This window comes from Tigriopus californicus, chromosome 1 (genome assembly GCF_007210705.1).
Source record: "Tigriopus californicus strain San Diego chromosome 1, Tcal_SD_v2.1, whole genome shotgun sequence".
Taxonomy (NCBI): domain Eukaryota; kingdom Metazoa; phylum Arthropoda; class Copepoda; order Harpacticoida; family Harpacticidae; genus Tigriopus; species Tigriopus californicus.
The window spans coordinates 12,793,215-12,818,563 of record NC_081440.1 but is presented as its reverse complement, the minus strand read 5'-3'; the positions used below and the strand labels follow the sequence as shown (position 1 = coordinate 12,818,563).

At 45.0% G+C, this 25,349-nt stretch overlaps 2 protein-coding genes across 2 annotated transcripts in view; one reads left to right on the top strand and one right to left on the bottom strand.

Moving 5' to 3' along the window:
* LOC131877571 (trinucleotide repeat-containing gene 18 protein-like) overlaps positions 1 to 20,816 on the top strand; it is a 28,947-nt gene extending 8,131 nt beyond the window's left edge. Inside the window, exons 2-11 of the mRNA XM_059223278.1 lie at positions 7,397 to 7,552; positions 10,189 to 10,563; positions 10,628 to 10,978; positions 12,058 to 12,513; positions 12,586 to 16,205; positions 16,678 to 16,987; positions 17,641 to 17,861; positions 17,976 to 18,195; positions 18,511 to 19,376; positions 20,340 to 20,816. Coding sequence (XP_059079261.1) covers positions 7,397 to 7,552; positions 10,189 to 10,563; positions 10,628 to 10,978; positions 12,058 to 12,513; positions 12,586 to 16,205; positions 16,678 to 16,987; positions 17,641 to 17,861; positions 17,976 to 18,195; positions 18,511 to 19,376; positions 20,340 to 20,564 — 6,800 coding nt within the window. The 3' untranslated portion in view covers positions 20,565 to 20,816. The remainder of the gene's footprint in view (positions 1 to 7,396; positions 7,553 to 10,188; positions 10,564 to 10,627; positions 10,979 to 12,057; positions 12,514 to 12,585; positions 16,206 to 16,677; positions 16,988 to 17,640; positions 17,862 to 17,975; positions 18,196 to 18,510; positions 19,377 to 20,339) is intronic.
* Positions 20,817 to 20,829: 13 nt separating this feature from the next.
* LOC131877580 (calcium/calmodulin-dependent protein kinase type II subunit alpha-like) lies at positions 20,830 to 25,209 on the bottom strand. Its single transcript, XM_059223289.1, has one exon. It carries the CDS (start codon positions 23,342 to 23,344, stop codon positions 21,293 to 21,295), a length of 2,052 nt encoding a protein of 683 aa, XP_059079272.1. The 5' UTR covers positions 23,345 to 25,209; the 3' UTR covers positions 20,830 to 21,292.
* Positions 25,210 to 25,349: the final 140 nt, after the last annotated feature.

Genomic DNA, 25,349 nt, shown 5'->3' with positions numbered 1-25,349 from the left:
TCTCTCTCTCTTTCTCTTTCTCTTTCTCTCTCTCTCTCTTACCCCTGGTCTCGTCCGGAAAGGCCTGTAATCATTATTTTGGTGCGTGAACTCGCTCACTCGATTGGTGGTTTGGTTGAAGTGGAAACCAAAAAATATTTTCGCTTCGAGGCCTTCAAAAATCTAGACCACACGTCCGTCAAGTCTGGCATAATCAGAATAGCGGTGATTATCTTTTCAGTGTGCTGTTGTGTTGTAGGAGAGGAATGAAGTTCTAATAAAGCGTTTGGCCCCGCATGATTCATAGATTTAAACTCACGATCTTTCAACAAATATCATCATGACTGAGCTTGAGTTGCACACATGGAAATGAGCAGCAACAGCAGATCAAATTTGCTCATCCTGCCATGAATATTCTCAATCTGGCGGATTCGTGCCCTAGGATTATGGCTCCCCAGCTTAGAGTTCAGAGGCCTCACGTTTGGTCGTTCAAAAGATTACCGTGTATATCATTTTTTCACGAAACAGAACCCAGGGAGATCGTCTTTCATGAGAAACAGATTCGACTCAAAATCATGGACCAGTCAGGATCCTTCAAAGTGTAACTAACAAGCATAAATATTCCCTTGAAAGAGGAAACTATATTTGATTGAGCACAAATGAGTATCTTCCTTTTAAGCATCAAGGAGTCAGACGTGATAAGCCACAGATAGTGCACTGCTTGTTATCAGTAAAAGCTTCTACCTTCGTCATACAATCATATCATTGTTACTCCCACCTTCGTAACAGAAATATCCGCCTATGCTCTAAGCAAGCCATGAAACAAGGATGGTGTGTGGATTTCATAAAATCTCTCGATCTTTTCATTCTTGAATTCTCGCTCTCCATTTCGATCGTCTTTGTTATTGATCTGGGAAATTGTTCCGGGAAGAACTGAAATGCACTCTTCCATTGGAATCTGACTTCAATCTCGCCCTTGGAGCTTGAATGATATTCCGACGAATACCACACATGCGGTAATTTGTCGGACTCTCGACAGATAAATTCACCTCCATTATCCCATTTTGGGCAACCAGAGGCCAAGTGGGTCTTTTATAAGAGTGTTGTCGGACTTTGCCGGGTACCCATAAATACAAACCAGCTGGGGGATTTGCTTTCCCTTTCTCGTTTTTCTTTGGTATATGTGGAAAGGAACAGAAGGGTGAATATGTCCTGGAAGCTCCGCTCCGTGTGTTCCTCGATTTATTTCATAGAAAGACATTAACGACAAAAGTTGAATGCATTCTCTCCATTCCACTCGGTCTCCTTTATCTTCACCCTCTCAACCTGTTATCGTCAAGTGGATGGAATAAATGGGTCGAACATTTTCAAAACTGTACTATTTGTATGTACATTAAACGCGCTTGAGCAAAGCAGACTTCAAAGGAGAACAGAACCCTCATCATCTGCATCAGCTGACTGACGGTGTGTCGACGGCTTTGGAGACAATTTCTCTTCTTTTTTCCTCTGGCACGTAGATTCAAAGATATTTGTCCCCAACGGACCCGGTGGAGTGAAGGTTCGTGCCTTCCTCCCCCTCTTCTTCTCTTTAGATGAAGAAGGGAGATGATGGACCGCTCGACACTTTTGGAGAGGGAACGCTCTTGGAACACGTTCAATGGCCTTTTATGACTTTCGAGCTTCAACACGTGGGACATGACAAGCCAGGCACACAAACTATAACCTTGGCTATTGAGATTTTGACTTGTGATCCATGTTGCATAGAGGTCTAAGCGAGTGCAATGGTCCATTTTTGTGATTGTGCGGCCCTTCGAGCCATGTTTCACTTAATCTACTTGATCTTCTACTTGAAGCACATTACTCTCAAGTCGAAAAACTCTACGAGTTAGGATGTTTTTTTTGTTGCGTAGAGGGAAACCAAACTCTTGCCTCTTTAACTCAAATTGCATTGGTTCTCATGGTTGAACCTGTTCTTCTAAACGTCAGCACCAAAATGCAGGATGGATCTAATCTTTATTTCTTGGTTCTATTTCATTCTCCGAGCTTCAAGTTGGAATACATTTTCAGTGGGATGTCATGAACATTGAAAAAAGAATGAAATGATTCAGACCTGAGAAATGTCAACATCAAAAGAATATTTTATCGCTTGGCATGGACACACTGAACCTTGAACAGGATACTACACCACGAAGTGAAGCGACGACGACGACGACAACGACAGAACTTCATAATCTTTTCATATCTCATAAACCTCAACTGTGTATTAGAAGGGATGAAGAGCGCTCTATGCTTCAGAATATCGACAATCAGGCCCGAAAGTTGACTTCTGAAACACCTGAATCAATTTTGTTCCGAGTAAGTAGTCCAATGCGAGTAGCTTTGATTAGAAGCACATTAATTGATATTTTCATGAGTGAATAACAAATAATCAATACACGTTGAATGTCATGTGTTTTGATTTGAGGAGCCCGAGTGCTTTAGTTTTAGAGTGAAAAAACAAGGAGGAACCTCCAGCCCTATTTGGAAGCATTTAATGTGCATTAAAGCGAGTGCTGCACAGTCTTACTATACTGGAAATGCCGCTCTCTGATTGGTTCACGAGGCCTTCAAGCCTAAGTCTGCCCATGTGATATATTCCGCAGTAAAACCTCCTTGTCAAAAAGTCAACTTGATTAGGAGCGAAGGAACAGTAGAAAACGAGCGAGAACATTTGAGCATGAAGCGTAAAGTTTGCCTAGAAAGAAAGGAGAGAAGATACATTTCTAATTTCCATTTCAGGTAAGGGTACTCTGCAACCATCAACCTGCACCGTGTCGGTGCGTTCTTCGTTAATGGTTTCCCATTCCAAAGTGAAACTTGGCTTTGTTCAAGAAGGGAAAAAAAGCTCCCGGACTTTGTCGCAAATTACAAATGGTATAATTTGCATTCACCAACTCCAGGAGCCAAAGAGTTCAGCACATAATGAGACGACCGGTTATCCCCATCAATACCAGAGGGTTGCCAGTGGTTCAAGTAGACGACTAAGAACGAAGAAAGAGCTCCAACCCGAGCATTCGTTCAAGTTATTCATGAACCGATTAGGAGTGGTTGTGTCTTCTGCACAAATGCTCATAAATCCCACCCAAAGCAAAGCAAAGCTCAGGTTGGGAAGAAAAGGGGGGGGGGGATTCAAATCATGAAAATGGCCAAGCAAAAAAGCAACTCATGAAGTTCTAGCTCTTCCAAGGGTCATTTATTCTCGAGGGGAGTCCATGCGCTCAACAACGACAACAACACACACCTCCAAAGACGAACCAGAAGATGTGACTGATGTCCATTGGGTTCGCCGTGGGGCAGAATGAGGAGGCTGTTTGTTCTCGCCTACAAGATCGGCCAAGAAGACCCATTTCCTGTGTTGTGGCATCGGTTCCATTCTCGGTCAGGCATTCACTAGGCTTTAGTCGAATCTGATGTTCGATGGAGGAGAAGTCAATCATTGGCTACAATTATCCAGATTATAGATTATCCAAGACATGGTACTACCCTGTGTCTGTGGGAAGAGAAACGTGAAATTGAAGGAGAGCTGGAGATGGTCATACCATAGGTGTCTCTCATCCGACCCATGCCTATTGTGGTGGTATGCCGGCCCTCAGTGGAAGATTAGCAGAACTCATGTTACAAAAACATCTTGGAAAACAACCCGAAACTCTGACAAATCGTAAGGAGAGACCTTAGCTTTGGCACTCTTAGAAGGAAAGGTGGACGTGGCACCTCGGATTTCAAAAGAGCCATTCATGGAGTGTTTGATGTTGGATGAGTGTTTTGGCATACCCTGTACTGACTCACTGACTAGTTCAAACCAAAGATGACTGACTCTACGAAGCATTTGGCGGGGCTCAGATTTCACAAGTCTGTTGTCTTCATTATTAATTGAAGTCATTAGCTGACTTGGTTATGACCGCAAATTCTTGCAACTTCCAAGATTTCATGATAAGTGCAATTAAAGTTTTAATCTCAGCTCATTGCCAAACGGATCGCCAAAGCTTCTGAATTACAAGTTATCCAAATTGAGCTGTTTATTCGATACTCAAAATATGCACAGCACAAGCCATATGTTTCTGGAGATCCAGATTGAGATAAATGAGGCAAGACCCTCATTGATTGGATGGACTAGAAGTAGGAACTCTTCTTTTTTTAATTTAGCCTCTCTTATTTCGGTCCCTTATCCACGTTAGGAAGGTCTTTGACATACCAAAGAGCTGCCAATGTGTTGCGGCGGAGAAATCCGTCCAAGAAAAGAGGACCCACATGCTAGTCAAACCTTCGATTCAGATCAATGTGACTTGGAAAAACAATCATGAAAGAATATGTTGACCCAGCACATCTTGCTTGACAGCCTTTGAGGATTCGATTGGACCATGTTGACAAAATTGTGCAGTTTTCCATCCAAGCGTTAGTTCACGATCTTTCGCATGATTTTCAGCGCCAAAAGGCTATCCTTGATCTCTTGTACGTATGGTGTAGTCATTATCCAAGGATGCCTTCTCAAAGCAACAATCGCCACAATTTATTTGATTGTGAAAATCTCGCAATACTTAAGTGGCTGCTCATCTTTGCAATCTAATGTCACTGGTTCTGCTATACATTGTGTGAGTTGTTTGGCCCTCTCAGAAATGTAAATGTTTATTACGAGAGACCATCTGAATTTAATTGTTATCGGGGTCATATGTTTTGCATAATTGTCAGCCTTGAACGGACGTTGTATTCTGCATTGACATTTCATGGAGATTGGCGGTTTTCTAATGAAAAGGCGAGTCTGCCCATTGCTTTCAATAAATGTAGATGAACCATCCCGAATTCCAATGTGGCAATTCGGAGCCAATTCAAGATTCAGAAGTCTGGAGCGGTTCAAATTGCCTTTGTGCTCTTTGGTCCAGACATGTCATAAACATGAATCTTTTTCATGAGCGAACCACCTCTCTAATTAGGAGAGGATTCCTTGGCCCCAAACTTGAACAAAATGACCCTCATTTACCCCAGTCAAATTGCTCATTCCCAACCACTTCAAATACCGGGCAGAAGCGAACTCGTTCCATGTTGCATATTTTTAGATTTTAAGGGAATAGATTGGGGGTTTATGCGAATGCATATGCCGCTTTATATGTGTGGAATAGTTAGGTCGTGATAAATTACTCTGCCATCATTTCTTTGAAGGAATTCGAGGATGAAAAATTGAATTTCTGTAAGACATTCGCCAACTGCAGTGGTTGGTGGTGGTGGTACTATTACTGGTACACTTTATTGATCCATGATGAATGAATGGCCCTTTGTGCTTTTGACGGCGCACTCACCAAGAATAACACGAAGGATCTCTGATCCATCTCTACATAGTCTATCAGAGGAGCGAGGAAAAAGAATCTCAATCCTAGTGGACGGGCTCTCCAAAGCGATGATGATCTTAAACGAATTCTGATTCAAATCCAATGCCCACAAGAGTAGAAAGAATCCCTTCAAAGAAGCTCATTCTGTTGTCGACTTTTTAAAACGGACATTCCAACGTGAGTGATCTTCCAAGCGCTCTGGCTAGAGTGAGTCAGGCCACGGATGTATCATCGATCTATGGACGTGTTGTGTTCTCCATTTGGGTGGAAGCCTTGGAATGCTTCAGTTGTCCAGAAGTTGAGTTCGCTCATCAATGAGGTTGGGGACGGACGCGAAATTGCGTTTTTCAAAGACATGAGCGACTCTTTCACTCACTATAAGCAAAGTTCGTTGTGTTGTGTGGCAATTGCTGCTGGAAGAAGTGGTCGTGGTTGATAGAAGTAGAAGTAGTAATGACTAAAGTGTTCTCCCATGAACCACCAAAACCTGGATGGAGTTTCATGCTTTGAGTGGTGCCAATTATTGTGTACATGCACACCCTTGGTACCGCATTTGACGCTGTTGTTTTTATGCCTTCTCAGAGCGACTCCGTTTGACATAAATTGTTCCAGACTTTCCATCTTGAAACGACCAACCCTTGAAAAGGAAAGACTCCTTCGGCGTAATTAGGCATAATTTGGGAGTTTTCATGAAACCAGCTGATTTACCGGGGCAAGTGCTTAGGTGAAACGAACATTTGTTTTCACACAACTTGTCGATCGGCAACGCACGTCACTCGTTCCTCCGAGAGTTCACCAAACATCTGTAGCCATATATGATACACAATATAAATTGTAGGGCTCTTAGAACCAAAATCATTTGTAAGAGGATCCGTTTTGCCACATTACGTAAACGGTATTTAAAGCCCGTTGTAGCTATGACAAGTTGTGTAAAGACTATTCTCATGAAAGAGAGGAGTAATAATAGAGAGACGGCCTCAGCACACTTGTTCCAGCCAATAATTCCCATTACTCCATCCACTAACAAGTCCTCATTTGATTTGAGGTCCCACATTTTCGTCTGTGATTACTTCACAATGCTCTTGATTTTAGACTCAGGAATATCCTTCGGTTTTGAAATGAGGCCAACAGCAAGCAAACACACAAGGTTGTATCGGAGATAGGGTTTTGCTCATTTTGTTGTGATATCATACCTGCATCAGATTTTTTGGAACGTCAGTAACGTCATTGACGTAAAGTAAACCAATACCTTAATTGATTGCTACAGGGTATATCGCTCAGAAGTTGGATTAGAGCCAAAAGTTTTTTCCCTTAATCTCAAAGGCTCTTTCAAGCGGCGTAATGATGAATTCAAACGACTTCATTGAGAAAGTTTCCTCATATCGTAGCATTTGCTTTGGACCCCACATGTGAGTTCCATTCAGTGATCCATGAATTTCCAAGTACTTGACTTGGTCTCAAACTAACTACGTAGTCATAGAAGTTCTCAACTGTACTCTCTTTCTTAACAACCTGGAACCGTTACTACTGCGAAATGAGTATCAATTATGTTTCACAAGAACCGTACTGATTGAGCTTTTCTTTGATGAGAATTATTCATATGACAGGGCTTCGATTTGAATAATGAGGTACTTATAAATGAACCCAGAAAGTATTCTAAAACTGAAACAAAAGGATAAGAGCATAGCAGAGTGAAGTCGGGGAACTATAGATTGGAACAGGAAGCCAATTTGCCTTATCTGTACATATTCCCTCGAAGCTTTTATCTGGCAAAAAAACCCGCATGTGAGCGCAAAATGTGACATTAGCGTATCAAATAAACTTGACAGGAAAGTAGGAGGACTACAAATCAAGTGTGTACTTGATTAATCCCTGCTCTCACCAAGAATGGCGCAGTTGTTAAAAACGTTTTCCTATATCTCTTTCCAACCACTCTTCAAAGTGACAGGAAAAGGGGTAACAGTCCTCTGTGGCATCAATTATTTTGGTTTTGGTGCCTTAAAAAACACCTCCACAAACTCACCAAATAATCCGGTTCTTATCTCGTTTCATTTCAGTATATTTGGCGGGCCTGATGGACCCTCGATTGCATCGGTCTGCCACCCCGGCCATTTCATCCGCTCAGCCACTCCCGCCCACCCCGGGAGGTGGGCTTCACGGGATGCCTGCTCATCCGCATCTTGGTCATCATCATTGGCCCCCAGTATCAACAGGTACGCACGAAAACCAACCTTTACCAAGCCACATTTCATTGTCTGCATGAAAAAAAAAGTCATCTGATTAATATCTGCTCATTACGCTATTCTTTACGATTTCCGCTCCCGGTAGAATGAACGCACAAAGGTGACTTGCCTTGTGTTCAGATTTTTAATTCGCCCGCATGGTTTATTTTGCCATAAAAACCGGACTCATTTTCTCTTTTGCCAAGGCCATTCATGGCCATGATAGGGCAACTTCAATAGAAAGATTGTAATCCAGTAACTAATTTCGTAGCTTGAATTTGCACCTTAATTTGTGGTGCTTGTATCCGCTTCCCTGTCAGTGTGCCTGAATGTTAAACATCATGAGAATAAGTCGGTCGTCTCGGTCGTCTACATTGAAGCAAATTAAAATGCTGGCATGCAAAATATCGATTGCTTCATCAGGCCAAGTACGTAGCTCCCCCTTGAGTTGGAGTTGGGGGACCACCTCTCCTGATATCACCACAAAGAAGGGGGAGGACAATTCCCTCTCCCCAACCACCTTGTGGAGACTAACGCCGTGCTAGTAAATAAGCACGGAGAGCACGAGGGGGTGTCCTCTAAAAAAGGGAAATCCGCTGAATCCGCATTTCGTTTACTCGCAGTAGCCTCTGTCATCCTGAATTCGTAACTGAGCGAGTGCACACGATGAGGTAGACCCGGTGCACAAGCCCCAAAAATCACGCGATAGATAGATATTGAGAATGATGGTTTGGAAACTTGTTTGGTGTTGTTGAACCAATCATGATTTTTTTTTTCATAGGATAAGTACTCGTGACTCATTGCGAAAACATTTTGTCATCCAATGATAACAATATCCGTTTCTGATGTAGGTCATTCGAAATTCTTATTATCCAGGTGACCTGTTCGATTTAGACCCAGTTATTCTCATTCAATTTCTCCGGAGGTTCGAACTTGGTTTCTTGTCCTTTTGAAAGCTGTCCTGAATTCATCGCTAGACGGATTTGATTTTAATATTGATGCCATGCTGAGGTTGGCGTGATGAATTCCTTTCTTTCTCCAGACATTGCAGGAACACTACAATGAGGGAGGGCTTTCTAAGTTGGAACATTGATTTTGTTCCATCATTTAAGCGAAAGTTGGGAACGCAATCTCAATAAACCAACGTACAAGGAAGAATAGCTCCTAGATTTATTCGGGATTGGAAAAGATATCTGTTGAGAATATGATGTACTGTCACATCAGCACCCTATCTGAGCGAGGGATGTGTGTTTACTCTTGTTATTACGGACTAAGCAGGAATTGATTTTTCTGTCAATCCAAATCAAACGCAGACGAGCGCGAAAGACGGACGGAGAAGAGGACGACGGAAGCTTCCGCGACGACGAGCTTCGCTTTAATGCGGACATTACCTACATTCAGATAATTGATATGGTCTTCCAATTTGCGGGCCAAACAGTTTCGTGAAATCGTCTTCGTCGCGTTGGCGCTTGGTTATAATTTTCTTTGATTTTAAATGATTTGGAAAGAAATTTGATGTGTTCTTTTATCCCGTGCAAGGTTGGTGGGTGGAACAATCACGATTTCAAAAGTCGTCAAAAAGCCTCGTTTTCTCCTGTTCCAAGGGACAGAGCTCGCACTGTCGATGTAAGAGCAGTTTACCGAGGCGAATGAGTTCATATATTTCTTTTTTCCCCTCAAACCGTGCCTAGTTACCAACGCCTAGGGCAGAGAGATAGCTAGAAAAGCTTGCCTAAAATATTCCAGTATGAGCACAGAGCAAGGAATGCATTGCAAATAGTTTGTATTAGCACATTAAATTCATTTTTATCTGGAAGTTAATTAGACGGTTGAATATTAGGTAATTCAGCTCTAAAGCGGTTTAATGGGAATCCCAACGGCTCTTCTGTTCAGCGGGAATATTTTTCCTGAACTTATCAAATAGTCTACTGTAACATGCATGTATGTTTTGGAGTCTAGAGGTTTGGATAGTGTAGGAATAATTCCAGAGTTTTGATTTAAGCAAAACATGTCAAAGATGCTCTAGTCAGTCTTTGGTCCCTTCCCTCTTTGTTCTGCAGTTCCTATGGACTGCCTGCCTGCCTCTGGCTGCTTTGCTTTGTGAGGATGTGCTGCTTAAGTGCATTTCATCCCTCGGTCTTTCCCGGTTGTGCTATCGCATCCCTCGATTCGCTTGTGTCTCTGGGATGTACAATGGATGGGGGTAGTAGTTCGTACCGACGTGGTCGAATGTGCCCTCCGCGATGCCGTGTATACAACAGAAAGGCGAGCCTAGTGCTCACCCTGTATATTTCGCTTTGCTTTAAGAGAAAGAAGGGGAATCCTTATCCCCCAGAAACATGCGTGCTAGCCTCCAAGGGGGTCTGGCCATTACTGTGCCCATGGTGGCCATTGTAGAGGCACTGGTCCCTTCGTCCATCCACGATGATGAGATGAACAGTGTGCTTATTGAAATGACGTGATCCTTAGCAAGAGCTCCACGTCGAGGCTAACGATGTGCTTAGACTCGTCGTCTTACAGTTCTCAAAGCTCCGAGGGATTTTATTAAAATTCACTCTCCAGCCGATTCAGAAATGGAAACCAAGGGGGAGCATGAATTAAAGCCTCTAATTCACGGTCCTTTGCAGGTTTGTCACCTTCACTCAATCCTCCACCACCTTCTCCGGTTGGATATCCCCACTTGAGCCCGGGAATGGGGGATCCCAGATCAGTCATAGGGCCAGGATCACATGGTCCCGGAGGAAACCCCTTTTACCATCCGCAATTTTCTCTTTTGGATGCTCACCATCACCACCAAAGAATGGCAGCCGAATCCCATCGAATCAACATGGCCCACGCTGAGGTCGCTCGAATGGCTGAAGTCCAACGAGTCCTCGAAGATTCCAGGAAGAAAGAAGCAGCCGCTAGAGCCGCAGCTGCGGCCGCCAACGTGACGACCTCGTCATTTCAATTCACTGGATCTAGTCTGTCCTCATTAGTGGCGTCTTCCTCGGCGACACGTGGTGTGTTGATGCTGTTAATCAAAAATTGAGTCTTGTATCTTAAAGTGATATTTATCTTTGGTAGAGCCCCTCTTTTCTCATGGACTGTCTCCGTTGGATCGAGGTGGATTGTACCCTTCTCACGGAGGCATCTTGGACCCCTTGTCCACTTCGATTCCTCATCCCTCTCCTAGAGGTGGAATGTCGCTGACTTCGCCTTCATCCAGTATGCCCAAGCCAAAGATGTTTTCACCTTATGAGTCTAGCCCTACCACAAGCAGTGGTCCGAGTGGTCCCCTTTTAAAACCCACCCCATCCGTCCCATTCCGGCCTTTTGGCCCTCCATCTCATTCCGAACCATCCCATTGTCCTTTATCGGCCAGTTTCATGGGCACTAACACCAGCGTGGTATCCACCACGGGAACAATGAGCTCAGGTAAGATGAGTCGAGTTTCTCGCCTGTTCTTCGGCATATTCTAATGATCATACATTAGGTCCCCTACCAAAATTGTAAATCAAACTGTAAATCACTTAGAAGCAAACATTGGTTTCGAATTAATTCGGGTGTCAGGGATTCCGTCTTCTTGTGCCGGGTGTGTGCTCCTCTTGTTACAACTTCCCCTCATTTCTTATTTCCGAATTTTCCATCAGAAGACCGAAGCTAGAACTCCAGAATCATCCTTTGTCCAGGCGTTCAAACGGACTCCCAAGTAATAACAGTAACTCTGAAGACCAAAAATAAAATTCCCGCGCTTAGTAGCTTGGACCATTTTCCATTTTTCCCTTTGGGTCCCAAAGTCTTGTCGGTTGCGTCTGGAAAGAGAAGTGGCACTACGCTTCACCACGTTCTTCAAGAGTACAAGAAGTTGTCACAGGACTGAAGTGAACGGAGTAGTATTAGCCTTCCCAACAGCATTACTAATGGTCTTTCAAGATTGCATAGTGCACCAGACTCTTCTCTTTCCTTCGCTTTCCTCCCTTCATCTCATTCTCCCCCTTCACGAGTCTCCCTTTATCCATCTTTGTACCATACCATGGACCCTCAGTTCTACTCGTACCACCCGTATGTATTGCCGAGAGCGTCCAAAAACTTCACTACTGAGCTACACTAGTAAACTATGCCGCTGGATGAAAGAGGCAAACGAGCTCTACTGTGTACTGTTTTCCCGTCAGACACCAGTGCGTGGAGCGCACTAAGGACTGAACTACACGATTCTTGCTTGATTTTGAGGGGTCTCGCTGGCCAGATCCAAGTGCAACTGCTAGGCTTAATCGCAGCGCTAGAGCGCAAAAAGTGAGAACTGTTTTTCGAAGAGTTAGATTTTGATCCTCTATTTCCTCACAATCCATGCACCTGTGGGACTTTTGAAAAGCCTAGTAATCCTTCCAACAGTAAATATCAAATAAGTCACGAACTGAGTTTTGAATTGTGTAGAAGGCTTTCAAGTCCTATCGGACAAACTTCTCCTTTCAAGCCCTTAAAGACGATAATTAGAGTTCATTTCCAAATTTCAGTCCTTAGTTCAGACGCAACGCCGAGACCATTATCGTCATTGAGAGAAAACGACCACAAAATCATTAAGCTGGACAAACCTGAAGAGCCCGAAGAGGTGCTAGTGGATGATTTTGATGGTCAGTGTTGTCGTACCTATCCTTACAATCATAGCCGCATCCAAAGATGGCAACGGGAACATGCTGAAAAACGCCGTCATCGGAAAGACGTTTCCGCACCGCCGTCAGTTGACCGATCCAGCGCAAGAGAACAGAAGGGTGCTGAGAATTCGGCGGCAACTAGCGGCACGGAGAGGAGTCAGAGCGGATCCAGACGAAGCGAACATTTGTCTGGGGCTGTTGGTTCAAATTCGGCATCGTTAAGAAGTGCAAGTGCTGATGGAAGACGAGACACCTCATTGGGATCAAATCTTCAGCATCAGAAAAGTGTGTCAGAGGCCAATCTTCCCGCTACGACAGGTGAGGCGCATTCCTTTGGACTTTTTCATTTTTTATTGAATTATGTTAATGTTTCATTGGTCTATTTTGTAGGATCCATTCCTGTGGGCATTGCCATTGGAAGGCAAAGACAGCAGGAGTCGCTGGATTTCAAAAGAGCGGAGGATTTGAGTCGTGCAGCAGCTGCGGCCTCAAATAGTGGAACGAGTTCGCAATGTGGACCCCATGGAGAAAAGTATGGGACCATGATGAACCCCCAGGGAGTGTCACCCTTGGGGGCTCATGGACCTATGAGATGGCCACACCCGCCAAGCGGGTCTCCAATGTGGCCGCCGTCCCATGTCCCTCCAGGGACACCGTCTCCAGGAGGGTATCCCTCAATCCCACCTTGGATGCCCCCCGGGTTGGTTGGGGCTCCTCCTCAGATGGGTCCCATACCCATGGGCTATCAATTAGCCAAGGACCCTTTAACTGGTCAAATCCTGCTCATTCCTACTGATGTCGCCAATAACCCTCCTCAGCATGGCGCATGGCCAACACCCCCATCTCCATATGAACAACAGCCGTCAGGCATGTCTCATTTCACTTCCCTTGGACCACCCCCAGCCACTCCTCCTGTTTCATCTTCGGCTGCTGTAGCCCACTTTCACCAGATGTACATGCACCAACAGATGTACATGCAACAAGCCGCTGCGGCTGCGCATCACCATGCCGCAAGTGCGTCCAAAGGAATGTATCGGCCTCCATTGCCATCCGTAAGGAGGCTTGAACCTGAAACCATAACTGTGAGCGACGATGACGATGAACCTCATCAGAAAAGAACCACCACAAGTTCTAGTGCTGATGGGATGCGTCATACGAGAGAAATTGAAGATCCCAATGCTGCGTTTGACCGGCTTTTCGACTCAGTCAGACCGCGTGATCCTGAAAAGGAATCAACCAAACCCCCCAAAGAAGAAGTTCATGTTAGTGATAATATTGCAACATCGACCAATGCTCTCACGAGTCTAAATGCAACCAAAGCATCATCATTATCATCATTAACAACGTTAACAACAGCATCAATAAAAACAGCACCACCACCACCACATGCACTACCACCACCAACACCGCCAACAACAACAACAACACTACCACTACCAACAACATCAAAATCAACAACAGTTAATGAAGCAGCACCAACAACAGATGCAGCAGCGATAATGTCACCGCCAATTGCAACAACTTTGTTCAAATCTGAGGTCAATCCAGCAACTTCTGTTGCATCATTGGATAGAGAAAAGCCATCTAAATCAACTACAAAGTTCGACGTAATCTCTCTTACTACTAAGCAATCTTCAATCTCAAAAAACTTGCTTAATGAGAGCACTAAATCTGATGTTTCCTCTCGTGTTCCAAGTCCTCTTTTGACGAAAATCAAGACTGAGCCTCGGCTTAGTACGGACTCTAAACTTGAGGAGGAATCAAGTGAGACCATTTGCAGTAAAAATGTTGATATCTCATCTGAGCTGCCTCCGAAAAGTCCTCCTAGCCAAGAAGATCTCATCGTTAAAGACGATGTGGTGCCCAAGAGTGAAGAAGAGGAAACTGTCATAAAAACCGAACCCATTGAGGCCAATGTAACGAAATGTCCTTCGCCTCCCTTAAGCCCCACTTTGAATCCATCTACCCAGGAGGATGTTGAAGAGGAACCACCCTTGAATCAAATGGTGCCGCAAGAACCAATGCCAGAGAAATCCTCGCTACAAGAAGATTGTGAGGAAATTGCCAGAGAATTGCTGTTCTTCTCCGAAAATGAACGATTTCATGGTGAAGATTTACGAGCCACACGAGATGATCCTGCAGATCTTAGTCCGCTGAAAATCCTGCTGGAGGCCATTGACATTTCTGAGAAGAATAAACACTTTGAAGCCCAACCGCAGTGTATAGGCTTCTCGGAGGGTATCACTGCATTGTGTCAGATTACCCAGACGGATCTCTTACCCCTGGGGCTTCAAAGTAAGTTCCTTGACCTCAACCACATCAATATAAAGCTCTTGTGCACTGTTACCGCTACTGATCTCGACGAACTGAGGTCAAGAGTGGACCCACTACAAACGTGGAATGAAATCTACAACCTCCACCAATACAGCTGTGATGAAGCCGAAGTGTCTGTGAAAGATTTCATTGCCAATAAGATCAAGCAATATCCCCCACCCAATCCAGTGACTCTGAATTTGGCTATCGATGGCGTGTCCACGGATATTGCTTTGGGCGTGGGCCTCGAGCTGACCACTCCCAAAGAGGATAACTATATGGGAATCAAGAGTTTGGCCAAGATTGTGAAGCAAATTAAGAATACAGACATCATGAGTCAATTGGAGGTTGAGCTAAGGGGGCAGTTGGCCGAAATACAAACCCTTTATCGCGAAAAGCATCGGGAGATGACAAGGCTCAAGCTCAACACCCCCAAAAAGGGAAGTGCCAAGGGTGGTGGGAGGTCCAAACGGGGCCCAGGTAGACCCAAGAAGAGGAAATTAACCAGCAAAGGCAAGACCAAGATGGGTCGTCCACGGAAGACAAAGCTCCCCTCCACTGACAGTCGCCCAGGAGGAGAATTTGAGGATCTCTCGCCGCCCATTTTGGAGCCATGTGCCACTCCGCCAACTTTAGAGTCTCAAATCAAAGTCGAGCCAATGCCGAGGAGCAGGTCCGATTCTCCCAATAATAAAAATGAGGGAGGGGACCAGCTTCTGAAGCCCCCCAAATTGACCGCCAGTTTGATTCCATCTAGAGCCAATTCCAACTCAGTGACCAATCTGTCGACCATTAATGCAAAATTCATGAAAGGCAAAGCCAACCCTTTCGCCAACTTGCTTAGCAAATTGGCTACGGGCAGTACCTGCGGTGGGAGTGCTTCGAGTCAGCATTCAAAGCAGAATTCAGAGGACGAAGACGAGAACGAAGAAGTGCAAACCCAAGAAGAACCGCCTCATCCAACCTCGGATGACGAAGGCCGAAGTGAGGAGAGTCACCATGAGAGGGACAGCGACAGTCGTGAGGATGAAAATGACGACGACGACGTTGACGACGACAAAGATAACGATGATGAAGACAACGAGGATGATGAAGAAGAAGTGGAAGAAAGGCACGATAACGAACAGGAATACCCATCCCTGCCAACCACTCCGTTATCCTTTTCTAAAAAGAGTGGTTCCCGCAGGAATTCCACCTCTTCTAGCCATTCCTTATCCCACAAGTCCAATTATTCATCTCACTCCACCCGGAAAGACTCTGACGAGGAGGCCAACTCCTCTTCCAAGAAGCGAAAAGCTGACAAGCCTCGAAAGCACACAGGCAGTACAGAAACCATCGTGCCCAAGAAGCCGCGGAACTTGTTCATGATGAATTGCCTCAATCTGCAGAGGGAATTCAAATCGACCAGTGCTGCTGCAGCCCATTCATCGTCTATGCGTGATGAATACGACTTCACTGATGATGAGGAAGAGCGGGGCGGCGGAGACCATCCCACGCACATCTTGGGCTCTCTGGTGGCGAGTAAGGGTGAGGGGCCCTCAGCGGCCTCGGGGAGTAAGCCAACCCAAATGTGCGGGGGAAGTCTCTTGTTCACCGAGTACAGAAGTCCCCCACATGGCACATCCTCTCCTCCGCCCACAACGTCCTCGGCCTCCACCTCTTCCACCTTATTTTCAAAAGGGAACAAACCTTGGAAGGTAAGTGCACCTCAATTTAGGTTCTGGCTTGGCTAGCCAGAAAAGACCCTATGTACTCGTATGATGCCAGTCAGGAATAGACTTCTAGAGCCTTTGAAAAGGGGCTCAGAAATTTTAGGGATTCTCGGCACTTACCCTCATAGAGCTTCATGTCACACCATGTGCCATGCAAATGCTTCTGAGGAAATAAATCATACAGTCCTCCTTCAATCCCCCTGCGTACGGCGTAGTAGGTTGACCAATTTGGGAAGGGTGGACAATTTCTGACGTAAATGGTTTCTTATTTCACATGAAAAAGTTTGGCCATCGAGGGTCTTGCAAATGAAATAACCATAAATTAATCCCTTCTACTTCTGGAGCGACAAATTAGGGCCCAAATGTGGAGTGGGGATAACTGAAAAAAGCTCCAGCTGCCTTGAATCGAATTGAGAGCTCAAGATTTATAATCATGTTTGTGTTTATCTCCTTCCAGGATCAGAAGAAGTCCAAGTCACCTAAAAATGTCGGCAGTTTCAACAACTCTAATCTCAATTCGCCCAGTCACAAAGGAATCTCTTCGTCAGTTTTGGCTTCGAGCCCCACTCCATCGTCCAAAAGCAAAGAAAAGAAACACAAATCAAGCGCCATTGAGTCGCCCGCGTCTAAAGCAGGAGTCATTTCAGCCACCACATCAACACTATCTCCATCGGGTTCCTCAGCTCCACCTCCTTCAGCATTGCCATCAACGTCATCGACAACCACTCCCACAACAATGGCGATAGAGGGCGCTGTGGCAGAATATGGTGAGAAGTGGGCATCATTCTTAGGAATATTTTAGTAGAACATATGCAAACTTTCATTCTCCCCTTTTATGGTGCCGTCCAACATAAAAGAACTAGGCTCATAAAAACAATGCCCGCAATCGGAGTTTATGAAGGATGATATTGGAGAAAATGTGTGCAGGCTGTTGGCTGACGAGAATTTCTCCGCACTTAGTGTTTTACCCATTGATACGTAAAGGTGATGTTGATGGTCGAGGTAGAAAAACCTATCAGCAGATGGCAGATGTTCCAATACAGGAGTGGGTACATGATGCAGATCTCTTGACAGACCACCATATAAAGGCAACTCATCAAGCAAATATTTAGAAGCCATGAAATCTGGATGTCAGTCCAAATCCGTTTCTTAAGGACAGCAATATTTATTGAACACTTGTATATCTCGTTCTATTTGGACCACTCTTCATCGGAGAAAAAACGGACGAAGAGCGTGTCGACTCTAACAAATGACTTGCCCCCCCCCCCTCTCCTCTCAAAAGCATGACCCTGAATAAGATTCCCTCCCCTCTTTGCAAGTTGTCCACCAAATTCTGCAACGGTTTTCCAACGAATTCCAGCATTTGTCAAGCATTGGGATCGACCACGTTCAACGCCCAAATTCCTCAATTTCTTTCCAGCCTTACCATCATCGTCCACCGGGCAAACTGCTTTGCGAACTGCCACGTTGAAGGCTTCTGATTTAAAGGACGGCCTTCGATTCTTGTGGCTCGACAACGGGCGCTTTCATCCCGCCAGATTGAATTCTACGCCTTTGGATGATATCTACTCGGTCACCATGGAAAAACAACGCAGTAATCGACCGGATATCATGCCAAGAGATGATGTCCTCAATCTCGGGGTAAGTTAACCGATTCAAGGAGCACGTAGAGTTGAAACAAAATTGGAGGTTGCGAGAGTTTAATTAGCACATTTAATAAGTCGGAATTAATCAATGCTTTCCTCTACAATTTAGATCTTTGAGCTGCGGCCGTTATCCAAAAAGCAACTTCCCATTGGAACCAGAGTGTGCGTTTATTGGAGTCAGGCCTACAACTACTTATTTCCTGGTACCGTAGATTTGACAGAAGTGCCCTTTAAAGAGACCATGGTTGAAGTCTTTCTGGATGATGGCGACCGCCGTCAAGTTGATATTGTCAACGTCCGGATGCTACCTCCAAATTATTCCCATGTTGGTAAGTAGCCAAACATGGATGTTTGATCCTTAGTATATCTCTATCTCATGTGCGAGAACAAGTGTTTGAAGGCCACAGAAGAGCTTTCGGAAACCCTATCTGTATGTATTTACTATCTCCTTCAATCAACACCTGTTCAAGTTCTCACAAAGCTCAGACTTGTCCAGACAGACTGCGCTCCAATTGATGGTCGTTCGTTACAATTAGGGAAAGAAGACCCCGCACTCGTATTTTAAGGCTAAGACGGGGATTACCCAGGCGGGTCTATCATCACTCCTCCTAAAATTAATTGCTCCCGTCTTCTCACTTTTCCAGTTCCTGCACCAGATCCGCTCGACACCCGAAAGCGGAGACAATCCAATGACAGTGCAGACGCAAATCATGATCTCCATCACCCTCGCATTCAACCCCTTTACCAACGCAAGGGATCGTTGTCTCCATCCCCCGCCAAAAAATGCAAGCAAATCGCACCCATCACCACACCACATGGGAAGTTGAATAAAAAGCGACACAAGCACAAGCATTGCTCGAAAAAGCGACACAAGCACTATCACAAGAAATCCTACCCGCCTCCACCCACGGAGACCATCTACGAAGAGAAAGAGGATGAACGTCATCGCGGCGATCTGTCCGATGAGGACGACGACTGCGAAGAGAGCCCTGACGAGGAATCTGGCAATCTTCGGATCAAGTTGGATGGGAGTTTCAACAACACCACGACATACTCCATTCGATCCCCCATGTACCAAACTCGGACCACCTCTGAAGAAAGCAACCATGGGGATGATGAAATTGGAGAAGATTCGTCTGACGAATCTGGTAGCGAAAGCGAATCCGGTGGTGAGACCGATAAGGCCGCTTCAAGGGTGAGCGGCATCAATCCAGTCACCGGTAGGCCCTTCTGGCGTTGGGTCGAGGGCGATGAGGGATATCGACGACCCGGTAAAAAAGGTGGCAAGGCCAAAAAACTCTTTCATCGAGCGATCCAGCGAGATTCCGAGATCCTCAATGTGGGCGATTGCGCGGTGTTTCTAAGTACGGCACGAGTGGATCGGCCTTATATCGGTCGTGTGGAGCTCCTTTGGGAGACATGGAACGGGAACATGATGGTGAAGGTGAAGTGGTTCTATCATCCCGAGGAGATTGAGACCAGTGGCAAGAACTTTGATCTCAAAGTGCCCGTAAGTTCCCCTTAGAGTTCTTGATAAATCGGTACAAGGTAGCGAGATCCCCTCTCTTTCATCTTTGATGTCCAGTCCTTGATCATAAATTCAATGAATATCATCAAAGATTGCTGAAAAGAGGGGAAGAGAAACAAAAAAAAATCACGACTTGGCTTCTCTGATAAAAAAAGGGGTGGGGGGATGGGTAGAGATTCTGATAAATGCATCCTCCTATTTTCCTTGATGAGTTCTTTGTCCTTGACAAATGTTTCATCTAATTCTATTACTAGTCGCAGCACTTGTCTCTTTACACAAAGCTTGCCAAGGTTGATGCTCATCCAATAATTAGAGAAGTAAGAGATTTGAAAGAAGCTTGTGCATTTTCCTCTTTCTTTGTCTTTAATATGTACCCTGAAGCTAGATTGAGAGACAAAAAGAAGGAAGGAAAGGAAAGGTGTTCCAAATTGGTCGGCGGCTTTACAGTAAGTGGTTAGTTCTCACTAATGAGTCTGACGTGGAAGATTGGACGAACATCTCATTTAATATGAATGCTGCCTTACTTTACATTAGCGAGGAGATGATTTCAGGGAAACATTGCTCGAATCTGTAGTGAAAGTACACATTAAGGCAACAAAGATGTACTAATATGTATGTTTACGGACAATACAATTGCACAGTTGATCCATTTGAAGGTACTTGCTTTGAGATACCATGGAAAGGTAATAACAAGCCCAGAGGAAGAAAACCATTCTGGCTTGTTCTAAGAAAAGAAAACTCTCAAGCGCCTCTTTGAGTTGCTAACAAGTAATGAACCTGGATACAAGAGACTGTCTCTTGTTCAAGCAATGCTTCTTTTCCCATTTGAATCCGTAATAACGCAGCATCTGAACATCTGGTCGTGACAACCTGACATCTCAGCGAAAGAAAAAGCGGACGTGATGTGCATTAAGAGATTAAGAACTTGTTTATGTTCCATTTCAGGGCGGTCTGTTCCAATCTCCTCACACAGATGAAAACGATGTCCAAACCATTTCCCACAAATGTCAAGTGTTACCATTGAGGGAATACTCTCGAGTGCTCATTTCTGACCCTGTGAAGCGGAGAAAGTTGTTCTCGAACAGCGACACTTATTACTTGGCTGGCTCATACGACCCGACCAACATGTCGGTCAATTTTCAGTCCGGCGTGCTAAAGAATTCAAGTTGATCTCAATTTGCACTGGAATCTCCTTTCAAAAGGGCACATCAGCCCTCTAACGATCTTACAATCCGACACATCATCATTACTTTAAGTACCCTTTTTCCAATCACCTTATTCTTAAGAGCAGTTCTTAAGAGCATCATTGTGATAATCGAGTGCTGTGATAATTCTTAACAATCGTCCTTTGTACTTCATCTATATGATCCGTGAATTGCTAATGTTATTCCACATGAGGCAATATATTTTTGTGGAAATTAACGGGTTTCTAGTTGTTCTTTCAAGCATTTATTCTTATCAACAACGTTCAAGGGTGAGGAATGAAGGAACATAGAAATATAGAAGAACCAGAACATGAAATGGAAAATTCGAAAAAGATGAACTCGACGATATCGAAAGGGAGAAAAAGGAATCTCAGAATGGATATTGGAATACCGTGAAATGTTGATATCTTGATATAGAAACATGTTATAACGATAACAGCCTTGGTATTTGATATGAGGAATGAATGGGAATTTCTTGCGCAGAATTGTCAAGCGAGTTTGAGTACTTTAAGAGATGCGGGGGAGACTTGATAATTATATGTTGGATCTCTAGACAAATGGGAAGCTCCTCTACTTCTAATTATTTTGAGGGCAGTGACTTGAAGCGATGGTGTCAAAAAGAAACCCCCGCTCTTTCATGGGGTTAGAGACGTTAGAGACTGAGAACCAAGGTTACAAAAGAGGTGAAGCTCGTCAATTCCCAGCTTCCATGGCAAGTTTAAATGAGGCAGCACTGAATTTTCTCATCCTTTGCATTGCTCTCACCGCATTGTACCAGCGTTGCCATCGTCGCCTAGCCAAGAGTTGTTTCATCCATTTGGTCTCAAGGGTGTAGAGAACATCTACATAATCAGAATCTGAAGTCAGCCAGGCATGGTCCAGGCAATCTTGAGCTGTCATTCTGAAGAAAGGATCCACGTGCAACAATTGCCGGATGAACTCTTTGGCCTCCGGGGAAATGTGCCGGAGATCCGGCATGTCTAAGGAATATTGAGCAGTAAGGATTTTGGCCATGGTACGGAATCGATTTCCACCGTAGAACGGACTCTGACCACCCGTGATCAACATGTAGGAGATGACCCCAACGCCCCAGCAATCCGTGGCCGTGGACGCATTGGTGCATTCAATCACCTCTGGTGACATGAACTCTAAGGAGCCGCACATTTCGGTCACCTTTATCTTTCGTTCGGGGAGTGGCAAATTCTGGGCAAGTTGGAAATCCGTGATCTTGAGGAGTGCAGTTTCGTCGTGACTGACGAAGCAAATACTGAATGGTTTCAGGTCTAAATGAACGATATTGCACTTGTGAATGTACTGGAGACCTTGGCAGATCTGTCTGACATAGGTTTTACATTTGGACTCATTGAGTACAAAGTCCGGACTAGCGGTGCGTTCCACCAAATCCCCTCCCACCAAAAAGTCTGTGACAATCACAGACTCGTGAGGTCCTTCGTAAAGACCATGAAAAGCAATAATGGCATCCTCGTTGCGAAGCTGGTGGAGAATGGAGGCTTCTTTTCTCATTGTTGGGAACGAGTCTCTGAGATGCTTGGATGAATAGACTTCTCCAGAGACTGTGTGCTGGATACAGAATAAGGTTCCGAATGCTCCATTATTCACAATCAGATGGAGCTTGTCAAAGGTGTTGTTATAAGCGGAGATGTCAAAGATTGACAAGCCGTTGGGCAATCTATTGACGGGAGTGGTCAGGACCACGGGATCATCGTCTTCGGACGAGACAGAGCTCATGCTTGAGTTGTTCTCCCAACTACCCGAAAGTTGCCGAATACTGGTCATAGCTCTGACGGCATTCAACAACCGATACCAACGCCTTCGAGCTAGGCATCGCCTCATCCACGTGGTTTCGAGGGTCTCTAGAATACCAAGGTACAGTTTATCATCCACTAACCACGGATGCTGAAGGCAATGATGGGCCGTCATCCGGTGGCTGGGCTCTTTCAGAAGTAGTCTTGATATGAAATCCTTGGCCTCGTCCGAAGTTTTGGCCAATTCAGGTCCATTGATGGCATAATCACAGTCCAGAACTCGGGCCATGGTCCGGAATCGGTTGCCCACAAAGAAGGGTGACACCCCTCCCGATAGCAATTGGAAAGCAATGACTCCGATTCCCCAACAATCCGATGCTGGTGAGGCTTCCAAGCAATTCATGACCTCTGGAGACATGTATTCAATAGTACCGCACATACCAATCCGGACCCGTCGGGTCTCGTCGATTTCTCGAGCCAGACCAAAGTCAATGATCCGCAGGTCATAGTCGTCTTTCTTTTGTGAGAAGACTATATTGAAAGGTTTGAGGTCAAGATGGATGAAATTATTACTATGAATGTATTGCACACCCCGACAGATTTGCCGGATGACATTGCGACACTTTTGCTCAGTAAGGATGTAGTCCTTGGAAGATGTCCGCTCACATAGATCGCCTCCGGCTAGGAACTCGGTCACCAGGATGGATTGAATCCCTGTCGTGTTCTGATACAAGGCCACAAATTTCAAGACCAAATTTGACTTGCAGAGTGACTTTAGAGCATTGACTTCTCTCTCCAAATCTGAGTTCCTACTTTTGACGTATTTAGCTGCGTGAATGACTTTAGTGTCCCGCTTCTGGACACAATGCACACTCCCAAAGGCTCCATTGGCAATCTGTCTGAGTACCTTATATTCCTTGTGATATTCAAAGACTGTTTTGACAGGCAGGTCATCAAAAGCAGAGGCGTATTGATCCATGCTTTCACTGGCATTACCGATGCTGACAAACGCACACCTTGAGAGGGACTTGGCCAATCTTATCTTTGACTTCAAAGATGTTCGAGTCGGGAGGGAGAAACTTGTTATTCATAACACCATGTTCATGACTACAGGATTGTCTTCCCATTAAATGAACGATAACAAACTGCTCACTGGACGATTCATGAAGTGTAGTCATTATGTGAGGAGTCTGGCCAGCAAGCATGCAACAGGCTAGCTACATACAGGAGCTAACAGTCCAATTCTGGTGTCAGAGAGTACTGAGTAGTCCTCACGATAAATTGAAGCGCGTGCACTGTGTTATGCTAGTCCATGTCTGTCTAAAGCTTGCTGTGCACTAAAATTCCAGCTAGCGAACAATCCATGGTTTACTATCGAATGATCGAATTGTCACATCACTGAGCCATTTGGCCGAGCAGAGAGTAAAAGGAAGCGTTGAAACTTGATCAGACCATACCTCTCAATACTTGAAGACCGGTGCGTCCCTTGTCTTTCTTATGCCAAGACATTTTCTTTTTGACCCACCCTCGTTGGATTGGAAGGAAATCAGAAGGCTTTCATTCACGGAAGGGTCTTGTGTTTGAAGGCTATCTGGAGAATTTTTCTGGACAGTCTCATCGATTATGCCTAGATTGATTGATATGCATTCACTCTTCACCTTGGACTTGTTGTGTGTTCAAGCATGCCTTTGGATTGCTCCCCACAATAACCACAGAGCTTTGCAGAGGATATTGGATGCACTTTCTGGGTGAAGAGCTCCTTCACCATTAAGAGGGCGCTACCTCGGTTGGTTACATGATGCAGCCAAAACACTGAAGAAATCACAATTCCAATGTCCCTAACATTCCACTGTCGAGAAGTGACGGATCTATCTTAAGCTTTAGTCACGCCATTACCTACAATAGACACAAGCTTGTTCACCCACCCAACCAACAAATCAACCAACCAAACACATCACGTTGTTCCACTTTCCATTCGAGCTTGATTAACTCGGCGAGGGTAATCGCATGCCTCGTGTTATTAAATTGTACCAGAGAAGTTGTAGTTAAGACCTTCAACGGGGAAGGGAGGAGAAAGACACCACCTTGCCTTGTTCCAGGCGAATTCACAACTGTTGCTTTCTTTCATTTTTGAGGAGGAAGACAAGAACCTTCCATGCAAGCAAGGCTCCTCTTATTGCCCGTTCCAAGTTTGGGCATGTGTATAAGGTCACCACTTTCCCAGGTGAATCAGTTGTAATCCGCTCCTCGGGTAATGACAATCCCTCTCTGTAGCTTTGAGCTCCTTTCCACAATGCACTCATCTCTTGTTTCAGTGCTCTTCATCTTGTTCCACCGTCCTTCCATTCTCTCCCGAGACACATACGTGGGATCTTTTTTCCTCGGCAGAATTGACCCTAAAGGTTGCAACCCCTGGACAAGAAGGGAATGTGTATCTCCTTCAAATTTATTCTAGAGTGCGGCTTTAGTTGCATCACGCTAATGAGGGCACCCAAGCGCCGCGTTCCCGTCCCCTAGAATAGACATCCACTCATGTGGGGAAATCAGGAACACTAATCCTTCGCTTGTTCCCATGGCGAGTTCGTTCAGTGAAGACTGATGAACAAGAGTCTAGTAGAGATTGGAGCCTGAAAGCACCGTAGTCACTGACAACTTGCCAGAGGCTGGAGCCGCGGTCACTCCCATCTCAGAGAGCGGTTGATATGTTTGCTATTCCCTTTGAGTGAGAGCTCACTCCGGGTTGGAGAATCAATGGCAGGGGTTCTTTTTCCTCTTCAAGATCACCACTAAATCACTTTTCCTATCACAGACAACCATGTTATTTGTGACTGGTACAAGGAAAAAGGTGTCTACTTACAGGATGACCTTTGGGAACTGAGGATTGTGGTCAGGTTTACCTGAGAGACCCTAAGCCATCCGTTCAGAGCCTTCCCTGGCCTATCTGCAAGGGCCTGATGACCTGGGCAAAGCTTTGGATCCCCCCC